Source organism: Pseudopodoces humilis, chromosome 8, assembly GCF_049639895.1.
Source record: "Pseudopodoces humilis isolate 2021_Gansu_Grassland_sample_001 chromosome 8, ASM4963989v1, whole genome shotgun sequence".
In the NCBI taxonomy this organism is placed as follows: Eukaryota; Metazoa; Chordata; class Aves; order Passeriformes; family Paridae; genus Pseudopodoces; species Pseudopodoces humilis.
In genome coordinates, this window is record NC_142207.1 from 7,075,368 (window position 1) to 7,089,804 (window position 14,437).

Genomic DNA, 14,437 nt, shown 5'->3' on the forward strand with positions numbered 1-14,437 from the left:
ATCTTCCAAGGGTATTTTTCATTGCTGCATATTGTGATTTTGAATTAAAGTTGTTATCGTCAGATATCATTCATAGAATAAGACAGGTTATATATTCCACTCTTAGCTGCCATGTAACTTTGATTTATTTCTGCAAAACATTCTGTAGTTGTCATGAAGCAACATAAACAGAGTCACAGATGTTCTTCACTTTTGTTGTTGCACTATGTACAGGCTAAAGTAGTCACAGAAAACCTGCAAGAAGAAGAGGAGGACACCATGACAAGGACTACATGTCAGAGTCATGTGATAGGTACAAAATTATATTTTACACTGGATTTTATTTCTGTCAGTTCTTGCCAAAAATACATGTTTAATTCTCATTACTTTGTTTGTTTGCCCCCTTATGTGAGCTTCAGCCTTCATTTAGCTCCTGGATAGCCACATTTCATCAAAAGCATGAGATGAGCACATCCCATTACAATTGTGGGTCAATGCAATGTTTGCCTGGAAGACCTTGGGATCTGGTTATGAAAGATCATTTCAGCCTACAAGAACAGTGGGTTACACACAGTGCCTTAACACAACATGTTGTGCATGACACTTTCAGTGGGAATAATACTGACTTACTGTAACTCTGTCATCTGGCCTTGAATTAGTAAAATTCAGAATAAAATTTAAATAGCAGAGTAATTGCTGTGATAAACTAAACCACAAGGAACAGTACTCAGGTTCAGAAGACCTTAAAGCTGTTCTTGAAAATGAAGTTGCCTTTGCTGCAGAAGGGTAGCACCATCCACCCTCCTCATGGTTGGCACGTACTAATTTTTAATCTCAGTACATGTAAAAATATTTAATAGGCAATGGAGGACAAAACACAAATCTGAGGTTTGTATTAGAACAGTGTGTCACCAATATAAGGAACTGACAGAACAAGAAAAATTCACCTTTAACAAGCTCCCTTTGTAGATAGAGACTGCAGTAAAAAAAAATTCATTAAAAAGTTAAAAGCTGATTCCATTTTTTCCTAGCCAGAATCTCTTTCATTTCAGTGGTACTGCCAACCCAGCAAGTCCAAACAGAGGTATCATGTCAAAACACATTTCCTTTGGGGGCAGTAGGAAAATGTTTGCATGCTTCATTGATTTGCACAGCCCTTTCAGTCCCAAATTCAGACAAATAAACTCTGACTGTGTTACCTGAAGGAAAGATCCCTAAACTCTTCCCTGTCTGAGAACTCAGCCATAACCTGGCTCCAAGACAGCAACTGAATAACAAGAACTTTGTACAGTGCAAGGCTCTGAGGGCATTCTGTCACCAGCCCTGCAAACAGAAATTCAGGCCTCTCGTGCTTTGTGTGAAGGACTTATTTTCTGTTACCAGAAATTGCCCAGAAGAGAATAACTCACCTAAGATTGTTCAAAATTATTTTTCCTCATACTGAAACAATTACTTTGCCTCTATCACAAAAATTCTCAAAACTTTTACTTTGAATTATGCGAGATGTTTCAATTTTTTAGTCTAGATAAGAAAAAGAAGAAAAAACCCAACAAAACAGCTATTTGCAGAGTTTGTTTTTGTTTTTTTTTTCATAAATAACTCCAGAGCATTCTTGTTGTTCATCAGTGTAATTGGTTGTTGTGGCTGAGGACTAGTTGTTATAATTTGATATTTTATTTGTTATTGGGTCCTGCAATATATCGTTCTGGTGGCTTTTGAGAGTATTAATATTTTCTTCTCCCACAAGCAGCAAATCCGAGTCTCTGACAGAACATAGTGGTTATGAAGCAGGTTGTCAGATGATTTTAAAATTCCTTGATAGGCATTCTGGCATTCTTCTGATACAAAAGTTTTCATAGAAATATACTTATTTTTTTCCTGCTGAAGCTCTATGCAGCCACAGCTTCTCTCAGTGACTTGTTCTGTGGTCTCAGCACCCTTATAGTAAAGAATTCCTTACTAATTCCTAAATCCACTCTCCATCAGCTTAAGGCCATTCTCCCTTGTTTCCCCAGAAAACAAAGTTCACTGTGGGTTTTTAGCTGTATTTTAACACATTTGTTCTCCTGGGTTTTATCAAAACAGACTTAGAACTGAATGTGTAGTAGAAAGGCTATGATTAAGCAGGGAAAATGTTTTTTATGCAGCAGGAAAAGCATGTGTTTCTGTAGCTGTCACTAAAATAACTAAGCTGACATCAGTCCTGCCCAGTTAACCAATAAACAAGATACTAATAACAGTCTCCTAGGTAGGTGTCATCTGAGACAATTCTGGTTCATCACATTCTAACAGTGAGATACTCCTGGGTATGAATCAAAAAATGTGTAAAATACCAGTTGCCAGGTTTTTAATTGTCAGTAGGTGATCTAAACCAATTTAAGTATTTTGCTGGCTCTTCAGGTTTGCTCAGTTGAAAGAAAGCAATGATGCCCAGTTATATACAATTTCCCTCCTCGTATATCTCAGGAACAAGTAACCATTTCCATATGAAGCAGTCATTCCATTGTGCTTCATTGCTCTTCAAAATATATTTAAACCATTCTGAAAGGTTTCTAAAATACATTACACCCTGGCAGGGATGCTGCCAGTGCTCCCACTTCCACAGACATAAGGACCCATGAGTATCCCTTTGAAGTCCAGTCATCCTCAGAGCTCTTCCTCAAGCCCTTTTCAATAAAATAGTTTAGAAAGAGGGATGAAGTGGAAGATGCTAAAGTACCTAGTAAGAGGAAGGACAGGATGAAAAGGTTGACTTGCCTTCCATGTCATGACAGACTCCCCAGCTCAGACAGGTACAGCAAGGTCTTCAAGTATTCCCATAAATAAAATTCCTTTATTGAATGCACAGATGATGTGTCAAGCTCCTGACAATACTGTTCCCATGTAAACATAAAAAAAATGCATCTTCATTTTACAAAGAAAAAGAATTCTGCTCCCCCTGAGGGAGTAGAAGTGTCATTATTTGTCTTGAATTTCCCCATTGTCACAATGGCCCAAAATCTTACAAGACAGTTACAGGATGACACCTTTACATACAGAATGTAATAATTGGACATCTTGAGAAGAGCAAAGCATTTGTTAAAAAGTTCAATATTTCATATTTCAAGTGCTGTTTCAAATTAGCAGCTACTCCTGAAAAAGTGTGATTCTATTAATTATAAAGTATTCAGAATTTTCATTGATAAACAGCTTCAAGGGAAAAGTCAAGAATTCACGGCACGAGCAAACAAATGCTAATTATGAAGAATTTATTCTTGCAGACAGCTTCACATGGGAATACTAGGGTATGCATCAACAATCATTTTGGGTATACACAAATTAACAGGCTGTTTTCTTTTTGGGAATATATCTGAAATGAACAGGAAATTTAGTTGTAATTAATCATATCATTCTTCAGTGTTGGTATGAATCTTTGCTGAGGCTGAAGGGAAGGACTGAATGTGCCATTTTCTCAGACAGCAACACTTTGGTGATTTATCAAACCTCAGTTTGAAAGTTGCATGATAATAATTTTTCAGGGTCCAGTTTCCTTTTCTGTTACCCCAAATGGGTGAAATTTTTCTAGAAGAGCAAGTCAGCATGGAATAAGCTTTTTTGCTAATGATCTCCTCAAGCTTCACACAAAACACAAGCTCAGTGTAAACAGGCTGATGAGAAGTGTCAAAGAAAGTCTCAAAAATTTACACTCAGGTTTCAATAAAAAGAAAGAGGGTTCCTTTTCTTGTCACAGATATTTCTATGTGTGAATATGTTTACTTTCCATAGTGGGTTTCCAGCAACATTCCATCCTTAGCAACATAAGTGAATCAAACACTTCTGGTCTAAAGCACTGAAATTCAGGGAGTACATGGAAACCTGGGCAGTTCATCTGAAGGAATTGTTTTATTGAACTGCAAAGCTTATGGTTTCAAATGTTATATTTACTATGTCACTGATCAAGCTAAAAGACCAGATTCATTTTATAATAAAAGCCTGTTAAGTTTTGCCATCAGGGGCACCACTGCAAGAAGATTTTTTCATCAAAATAACATCACTGGTAAGAATAAAATAGATTTTAACAATCTGAATAGACCTGAAGTTTCTTGTGGGTTCTCTAGAGAGCAAATACTTGATAACAGTAGAATTTGTCATAGGAATTCAAAATACATCTGGGTGTTATTGGTGCTGCCTGCTCCACTGGAAGAACACAGTACTTGCTACTGAAGTTGTGTGGGGAGTTAAATCCCTGAGGCAGGCTGAGGTTAGAATCCAGGGTAGAAAGATTCACAAATTGCCTAACTGTGCATTGACTCCTCTTGTTTGTTTGGAGAATTCCAAGTGAAATTCAGAGCCAGGCAAAGATTATGGAGATAAATGCAGCCAGAATTCTTGAAACTTTGAAGAAGGAATTGGAACTAATATTTGTCAAATTTTCATTAGAGGTCCAGCTCAGTTGCTCTAAATGGATTCCTCCAGTGTTAAATGGGAACCTTGTAGATAATACAGAGCAAATGCCTTCAGAGACTTAAAAGGGTTTTGAAAAGTCTCTAGCTAGGTAGAGGGTTGGGCTTCCAAATATCAAAGTAACATTAAAAGTGCGCTGTAGACTTTGGTGCTTTGTGCCAGAACAAAAACACACACTGAGGTCAAGGGATTCTTTTGTAGCTCTGCTGTAGCCCAGCGCCCAAATCCATTAAAGTTCTTGATAATCATCTGCCTTATGGCAGACTTTATCATCATTTTTTTCTGCTTTCCAAGAGCAACCTTTCAGAAGGGTTTTGCAGCATAATTTAAAGCCAATCTGGTCAGAAAAATGAAGAAACTTTTTTTATTTTTTAAGAAACTTTTTTGAGATTTGTCTTCTTTAGGGAGCACTTGGTTGAATCCCTTAGATGCTTCATGTACCAGAGAGATAGTATAGTGAGCATTTTATATGTTGCATTGTCTTTTAAAATCTCCTCCTTTAAGCTTTATATGCAGCAAAGTGATCAAACTCCATTTTCAATAGAAACCAAGAAAGTCCTTCACAGAAAGTTTTATAGATAAGTTGCCAGCTCCTGGATAGCAATTTTACAGATATACTGATAGCAAAGGTAGAACATGTAACTTTGCAGATAGAAGTGGGTTAGACTTAAAATGAAATGTCAGCATTACAATTATTAACGTATCAAACACTAAAGATGATAACCTTGGCTTTTGTACTCTGACATTGTTTTATTCAGCACCCAGTAGCCATATTATTAAATTATATATATGACAATAAGAAAACACACTTCATGAGCAGACTTTTCTATAAGAAGGGCCTGCATTCTTTCAAGTGCTCCAGATAAATTTGCTTCTGATTTTTCTTTTCTTCCTGGTTCTTATGTATGTTTTTCCCACAGATAGATCCATTTTCTTTTCTCACCTTTCTCCTCATGTTTGTTCATCTGCATCATTTGAAACTGGTGGTCACTGCTTGTGTGGTACTGCTTGTGTGGACTCCCCACAAATCCAGACTACCCTTCAGAGCCTTTCTGTATTAATAACAATAACCATTTATAACCATCCTTGCTCCAGTGCCATCTGCCTTTAATTTTTTTTTCCCTCTTGGTTTCTTTCTGAAATCTAGATCTGATAAACACTGGAACTGAGAAATTATGTTTCACATTTCATTTCTGAATGTGCCATTTAATGTACATACCCTTAGTGCTTAGTTATATAAATTATCCAATGTCTTATTCCAAAGCTTGCTGAAAACAATAGCAGTCCCTCTGCTATTATGATTAGTCCCTCTGCTATATATTATTTTGTTCAATAAGCTTATACCAAGTTTACAATGAGAGAAAAAAAATACTGGATACCCCCCTCTGCCAAACCAAACATTTGGTTTTGTCCACCATTATGTAAACTACTAAAACTGGGTGTTTTTACTGGGTTACTAAGTAAACAGCTATTAAATTAATGTTTTCTCATTCTTGGGGAATTGAAATAAATGTGAAGGAAACAAGCCTGATTAATGTGGTAAATGCATTAAATTTGACATGCATCACCCTAAAGCATGTCCATTAAGTCTGATATATTTGAGCAAACACATTTGCATTAAGGAACCCTCAAAACCTGGAGACAGATTATGTGAGGTCTGTAATGGATTACTGAGATAAATGTAACAGGATAAGTGAGAGAGGAGAGGTGGTGAGCAAACTTATCTCTCTTTATCTGTGCATTCAGTAAAGTGAGGTGATGCACATCACTGTGGAGAGGCAAAGGGATAAGCCACAATTTGCTTAAATGCCCAGCAAATCATTCAGTGCCTCCAATGTCTGTAATGAAGAGCAATATTCAACTGATAGAATGTCTTCTCACCTCAAAAGAAATCCTCTCTTGTCATGAAGTCTCAATGCCTGAGAAAACACTTTATCACTGTCAGCATTAATTCCTTTCATCAGGCCATTGATAGAAGTTAAAAACCATTTAGCAATCATGACTGATATCGCAGCTGAATATTTCATTTACACATTTGCAGAAAAAGGAAAATTGTTTGCTTTTTCTTCCCCATCACCACTCAGCAAAGCTGTGGAATGTCTAGAAGTCTTTACACATGAGGTTTCTGTCTATAAAAGTCATCAAGCAAAACCAGTTACCACTGAATCCATTTCCAGCCTGGATCTGTTCTTATTTCACATCTGCAAAATGTTCCATTTTGACACAAGTTGTGATAAGGTATTAGATTTTTCATGAACCCTCTGTATGAGCAATGGTGCAAGTATGCATGGATTTATTTGCACATCGTATCAAAGCTGTTTTCCCAAGCCCTGTGTGTGTGTGTGGAAGATGAGAGGCTGGTGTTAGGTCTGTAGGTGCTGGCTGCATTGTTTAGCAAGTGTGCTAGAGCCTTGAAATGGGAGTTCAGCACAGCAGGCAACTTAAAAACCTGCTCACTGCTGTATCTAACCAGCTTCCAGAATGGCTCTTAATCCAAAGGGCTAGGTTCAACTGCTAGAACAATGATGAATTGATAAATATAAAGTAAATTTTTTGCCTCCAGCAATGCTGGGATCCAAACTTGTTCATTAAAAAGAAAATATCAAAATAAAACTAAAAAACCTTAAAATCTAGTGCCACAAGTGTCCTAAAAGATGTGGGAGACCATCACAATCTTATCTAGCATGGTGTTACTGTGCAGACAGGAGGCACATTTGAAAGTGCAAAAGCAGAACTGAGATTATCTGGATAAAAAGCAGTTCCATTTGTACTTTGACTTATCAAAATACCTCAGTCAGTCCCTAAATTTATGCCATTTGCTGCCTCCATGTAAGATCCCCAAATCATTTACATTTCCATGCAATTATCAAGCACGATTCTGCCCCTTTTGTACTCCAAAATCTTCATTTTCTGATCCTTCAACACCATTGAAATGACCTGTGGCTGTTACCAGAGCAGCTAAAATGAGTCATCACTGGTGGGAAATCTGATTTAATAACTAGTAGGCATTGCAAGAACAACTGACTGTCCTGTGTGTAGAAACATCCCCTTAGGTTGGAAGTCCTGCTCAGGGACCTCATCAGTCAAGTTTTTAAAATCTTTAAAAAGGATATTGTTCTACATCTGTCCCTGGCCAGTGTGCCACTTCTTTGGGAGATTTTACACAACATTTAGCAGTCCCATGTTGTTATGCTGCAATATTTGTGCTGTGGTGTGTTCCTGCTGTTGAGTGGCCTTCCAGGGCAGTGTGCAACAGCCTTAATTATCATTCCAGATCTTGCTCATCAGAAATACTCACACTGGTGCATGAAGCTGACTAAATATCCTTTCCTTCTACTGAGTTGAATACTGCATATTCTCAGGGGAACTTTATTAAAATAAGTGACTGCTTTTTTTGTGTGGTTTTTGCATGGGTGAGAAGGTGAACAAGCTACACTGCAGAGCAGACAGCTGACAGAGGAATGGCATTATGTGTGTTTGCAGCACTAGAATAGTGCTAGGAACAGGAGTAGTGCTAGAATAGGATAGGAACAGGATAGGAATCGTGTCAGCTGTGCTGGGTTCTTGACTTGTTTGGCATTTGAGCATTGCTGGAGGGATTGATTTTGAAGTAATGGTCTGGAGGATCCTATGATAAGAGTGAAACTTTCTGTGCATTTTTCTAGTTGATACTTGTATTTTCATGAAGATGATGGAGAACCTTGCCAACGTGAATAATAAGAAACTAACATCCGTTAATGTCTTCTAATTTATGTCAGCTTACCTTCTTCACAGTCTGGCAAAGACAAATCATTCCTTTGTACTTTAAAGATACTACACATAGCATTTGTCTAATTGCCAATTCTACAGCTCTGCTGCAGCCTACTTTCTAGCTTCTATTCACTCTGTGGAGAGAATTAATATTTTGGATCAACACTTCCTTATTAGCCACAGTGATTTGCTGTTAATTTCCTTCTTTGTCATTACATCTACTCTCCCAGAAATACCAAATTTTATTACTAGAATGAGAAGAGTGTGTCTTTATGCATTATATATAGGATACAGCCTAATTATTATTCAAGATACTGAGAATCTACTGGTCTCATTCAGGCTTATAATGTCAATTAAACAGGATGGCCAAGTTCTGCCACTCTGAAGTTAATGCTGTTGTGTTGATTTACAGTAGTTTACAGTCTAGCCCAATCTATATTCATTTTTATCACTCAAATCAGGACTGTGCCTGATTATCCTACCTCTTACAGGATAGCACACACCAGTTTTCTATAGCACTGGGAGTCCTTCTGTTTGAAACTTTTGGGTTTTTGCTCCTGGCAAGGGCCATCTGTGGATGTGTGTATGAAGCTTCAGTCATGCATTTCCCATTAATTCATATACCTGAAGTACAACTGAGCAAACTGAAAAGCATTTCCAGTGAGGATGTGTTATTTTAAACATGTTTCATCCATGCTCACAGGGACTTTGTGCTCCTTTTCTACAATGAAATCTAGTATAAGGTTTTTGAAAAATACATTTTCACCTGACTTATCAGTTAAGTTTGAGCTGTATTGGCATATGCCTTTCCAGATTCTCACTCTGAGGATAGGATACCTATTCCTAATTTTGTTGTTGTTTTTTTAATTGAGTTTGAGCTTTGATTCATGTCTTCAGTCTGACACCTGAATGGTTGACATGATTATGCAATTAGTCATCACTGGAGATCACAGAAAACAGACTTTCCAAAAAAAATCATTCTAATAGAGAAATAATACCTATACAATTAGTGCATGGTTTTTAATACTAGATTAACTCAATTTCTCAGTGTTTGGACAGTTCACTGTTAGGAAAAGAAAAGGAAATCAAGCAATATATTTACAGTGAATTTCTTTATTTCCTTTCTTTAACAAGCAGAGGTGCAGTATGTTGTTTCAAAGCTGCCATCCTAATAGTGTTTTGGCAGCACCACATAACGTGGCATGCATTTTTTGCAAAAAACTGAACTCCTGAAAAAAATTCTGAGTTCTTTCTTCTGGCTTCAAATCATGATGGTTTCTTACCTGCTCCTGCTTGCCTGCAGTTAGTTCTACATTGATTCACATTGTTTGGAGTAGCTGAACTTGGGTACCAGAATGGAAGAATTATAGTGCATCTAAAAGTTACTTAAAGCTTTGTGCACTCACTCTGTTAATAAGATTTCATTAATTGAGAAATAAAATCAGTTTTTTTCAGGTGTGCATGTATATTTTAAGTGGTTGTTAGCAGTACCCTTAAGTAAAGCCATCTGCAGGGAAAAACTAAAAATAAATTATTTAAAGCTTCATTTAATATTCATGTGGCTTTAATTTCAGTATTTTTTTTTACTAACAAACAAAAAGCAGTGATGTTACAGAATAAATACAGTACGTTCTCTAGTGCATTTGCAAAACCCAGAGCTTCCTATGCACTTAGAAACTGGTCCATGTTTACCAGAGACAGCATTTTTGCTTAAAGCACTATCCCTAGTCCTATCTGTTGGGAATAGAAAATCAAAGGAAATATCTCAGTGTGAGTGAAACCAAACTCCAATTTATAAGAGAGTTGCTTAACAGCAAGTAAATCAGTGCTTCCATCCCGTTATCCTTGAATGCCTCCAGCGCAGTCATCAGTGAGCAGAAGCCCTGCTTGGAACAGCCAAATGCTCCCCTGGGCACTGTGTGCAGCCCCTGTCTCTGAGATGCTGAGTGTGACCTCTTCACTTCTCTAACTGTGGTTAATGCAGTAATTCTTAAAATAAACCAGCTGCCTCTAATAATGCCAGCAAACCCCCAATCTTAATGCTTCTTGTAAGTGTTTTGCAGCTTGCTGTTAATTCCTGAACAGCCTCCAGAAAAGCTGAGTGGAGGTATCTCTGCACAGGCATTATTCATGGCAGGGATTGCAGGTTAGTTGTGCTCTGACTGCCAAACAATTGCGTTCTTTATCCTCATGGCAGCATTCCAGTGATGGAGAAGTGGGATTACTGTTTTAGTGTGAAGAACTGGGGCATAAAGTGGAGAGATAACGGCCTGTGGTTACATGGAGAAGGCATGGCTGAGGCAGCCCTTAGCACCTGGGTAAATAACAAACCATCCTGTGTTGGGCTTTGCTATTTGCAGGCAGGATTTCTGAGAGGTGGGATGTGTCTTTCCTGTTAGAAGGAGAGCATCTATCCTCACCTCGAATGAGCCATCCTCAGGAAGATGTTCCTGAGACCTTGCAATTCCTGAGATTGTGCAAAATCCTGAGATTGCTGGCTCCCAACCTCCACATTTCAGGGTTCTAAGGGAAACAGAAGGCTTTGCTCAGTGAAAAATCCTGGGAAAGCTACATTCCTGCATTGCAGCAGACCTGTTGCTTACCTTGGATTCACACCTTGCTTGAGATGTGAGGACTTCTTCTTCTCAGCCGTTACTCATCTATAACTTTCTCAAAGATAGTTGCAAAGTTGTGAGGCTGATTGGCAATGTAGAGCCAAAGGGGGATACACAACCAGAAAAGAGAAATAGCTCCCCGAGGAATTTCTAGGCTGGCCTCATTGACAGCTAGGCTGCACCAGTCTTCATTTAATTACCTTTTACACAGAGCTTCAAGCTGCTCTTCAAACGAATTATAAGTCTCAATATCTCTTTTCTAGTTGGACTAAAATAATATCTATTCCTAATATCATGTCTCCTGAGAACAGTGAGTAGATTTTTGGAAAGAAAATATAACAACATAATAAAAGAGAGGTAATTTCAGGTGCCATTGGCTGTGGGACTTCCCCAGCTGGAAAACTGCACATAGACCCTTGAATTTAATAGACATTGGAGGTGTAAAGTAACAAATTAAAAAAAATTATCCAAGTTCTTTCTCCAGCTCATTTTGTCCTCTTTAACAACCCTGTTCCACATAGCTTGCCACCATTACAAGCATGCAGGAACAAGATCTAAATGCCTGGAGGAAAATAGGAAGCACTTGTTAAAAAAAAAAGTCCATAGATAACTGCTAAATTGAAGTACAAGATCATTAGTATTCTCTAATAATTAAAACTAATCTTCTGACTTACTAGTAGAAATGTATTTTAAGATGGGACTGGAATTAAAATGAGGCAGCAATTATCTGTTTCAACTCAGAAAATACACTTCAGATGGGATTGTAGTCATGGAAAACTGTGAAGACAACTCAAAATTTATTGGATAAATGTTATATTGAAGTTTGTGGGGTTTGCAAAATAAAGTGTACTAAGAAAAAAATAGATCACTGTATAATTTGGTGAAGTCTGTATTTATTTAGTTTATTGTTATTATAAATAGTCAGAAATTGTAATCCCAGATTGAAGTAGCCATGAATGAGGTTCCATCACTTGAAAATACACAACACAGTCCTCTTCCCATTTATAGTTCCCTAACATATGTTGGAAATAATCCCATGCCACCAATGCACTATCCATGGAATTTAGGGCTCTTTTACCTTGGGCAGACATTGGGTTTTTAAATTTTGAACACTGATTGTACCTCAGATTTAGATAGAAAACAGTAATGCACTCCTCATTGACCAGTTGGATCAAATTATGGTGTAAACCCAGAAGGAATAGTCTACTTTAAATTGACATTGATTTGGCAGAAATACATTTTCTTTTCTTTGTGGTTCCTTTAGCATTGCAGATGAAGAGAAGGATGTGCAAATAAAGAGATCTGTTTTGCCATCTGCAGTTTAACTTCTTCCTGCCAATGCCACATGCAGCTTAAAGATGTTTATTAACTTTTGAAAGAATTTTGTAGGGACCTATCAACATCTGAAATATTCTTCTGAGAAGAAAAATATATATATATTAATTTTTAATTTGGCATGTTTCAAAATGCTAGGAAATACTATACTCCCTTTGTGTTCCAGAAAAAAACTAGTACATGTTATCTGGTTCCCCGTGACAGCTTAGTGGAAACTTTTGAACTTTCTAATGCAAAGAAAGGTAATTTGTTAGAATTTGTGTATTCTGTTACTGATGGGAACTACATCCTTCCATTTTTAATGTCCTGGATGCTCCCTGAAGAAGGCCTATTCAGTGTTATTTACCTCTCAAAACCTGTCAAGGCTTGAGTCTGTACTTCTTTCTGGAAAGAAAACAGCTTGCTGGAAATTTCCCAGTGAAACTGTTCTTGATACAGAGCTATTTTTGACTGATATTTTTTTTCCTGAAAATGCCTGCTTTCTGTGGAGTATTCTGGTGGTTACTTAAAGATTTCAGCTGAAATTTCTGTCAATCATGTACAGTTTCATAGGCCAAGACTTGAAAATTTATGTGAGGAATGTCTCAAACCAGCTGTAGTGGTGAGCACAGGGGAGGCTTCCACATTTTTTATGAGTTGGGATGCTTCTTTTAAAAAACTATCTCCCTGTGCTACTAGTATTATGCCTAGAAAGCCTGATGTAAGCAGAACTACCTGTGATCTTTCACACATTAAATACATTTGTTGTCTTTGTTGCTGTTTATTTTTAATGTTAAGATAGATTGGTCATCAAATTTAAATAACATAAAGGCTCCTTTAACTCTGCCACCTCCAAATAGAAACTGCTGATGTGTCACTTGAAGTAGAAATAGGTTCTGTTTGCAGTAATTGCATCTGGTATCCATCAGTGTGTTTCTGAAGTAACATCAAGGTGGGGAATGGCTGAGGTTATTGAGCTGCTTCTGGAAGTCTCAATCCCCTCAAGCAGCACTGAGAGGCAGCTGCCATCTGTCACTCGTGGCACAAGTGGGTAGAGAGGCAAAGCTGCAGCTACAACACAGTAGGACCCATAATTATTTCCTCTCCAACCTGAAAGTCCTTCCCTCTGTGCCACCATCCAGAAATGTCTCCTCTTATTTTGCCTGATTTGAAGGAGGTGAATTGCCTGAGCATTTTGAGGGTACCGTGTATGCACATGTACCTGTGTAACAGAACTGCTGATTGATGCCTTATTTTAGCTCTGTGGGTAAAACTTTGCATCTTGTGATTTCTGTAAAGATTTTTATGGATTATTCAAGAATCAGAGAAAAACTCACATATTGTTTTAAATGGGTGGTCAAAATCACCATGAGTTATTTTATAGACTTCTCAGCCATGTAAGAGTGCCTATGGAAAGAAGGGACTTGTATGTGATTTGTGAATAGACTAAGCATCTGTGAAACTCATTTAGGATACAATATAAAAAGACTTTATTAGAATGTGAATCTTTACCTGAGGAAACATTATGAAACACTCCCCAGTTATTCAGTTAAAGGTTTGTTTGCAATAACATGTGGCATTATATCCCCCTTAGCAAAAGAATGTTTTCACATTATTGAAGAAAAGCATAATCAGAAGCCATGTTTAAAAGATACATCACCATCTTATGTCTTCTCTCTTATGAAATTCGTGAATCCTCTTCATTATGTGCTAGGACTCAACCATAGGTTCAACATTAGAAAGACTAACATGTCCCTAATCTAAAAATGGGATGGATTTTGCTCCACTGCTTATTTTGAGTAATACCTTATTTTGCAACCATCACTGTAGAACTTCACTGGGGCTGGACCCACATTTCTTATGTTGTACTGCAAGTAATTCCCTTCACAGTAGCTGTTCTGTGCTTTCTTTTATATTTTTCCCCCAAATTGATTTTCCTTTCACATGCATTGTATGAAAAGAGGAGCAGAGAAGAGTGCTGTGTAACAGCATAAAGCAGCAGGGTCAGCTCTCAGCTTCCCTGGGTATTCTCATCCAGCCTCAAATGAATTGCACCAAGGATGCTCTCTGAGACAGATGTGATGTGTTTCTGATATCTTAGTGGCAAGCATTTCAGAAGAAATAATAATAAAAAAAAGTTTAAGAATAATTAGGTTTAATGATTTGTTGCTGGTATTTAAGATGCATTTTTAAATTATCTGTGCTCAGGAGAATGCCCTAAAATACTTCAATGAATTCTAAGCTGTCAGCTCTTACCAGTGGGGTATGTTTATTTCTAACTCTTTAGTTTTTGCATTTCAGAGGAAAATGTAAAAAAAAAAAACTACAGAATGAGC

The 14,437-nt window shown here is 37.5% G+C and overlaps 1 protein-coding gene across 2 annotated transcripts in view; it reads left to right on the forward strand.

The window, feature by feature from the left end:
• The window catches only part of NCKAP5 (NCK associated protein 5), a 278,701-nt gene that overhangs the window by 227,985 nt on the left and 36,279 nt on the right, over positions 1–14,437 (forward strand). For both annotated transcript variants that reach the window (XM_088059072.1, XM_088059071.1), the window contains one exon: positions 214–292. In XM_088059072.1, the coding sequence (XP_087915198.1) occupies positions 214–292 (79 nt within the window). The remainder of the gene's footprint in view (positions 1–213; positions 293–14,437) is intronic.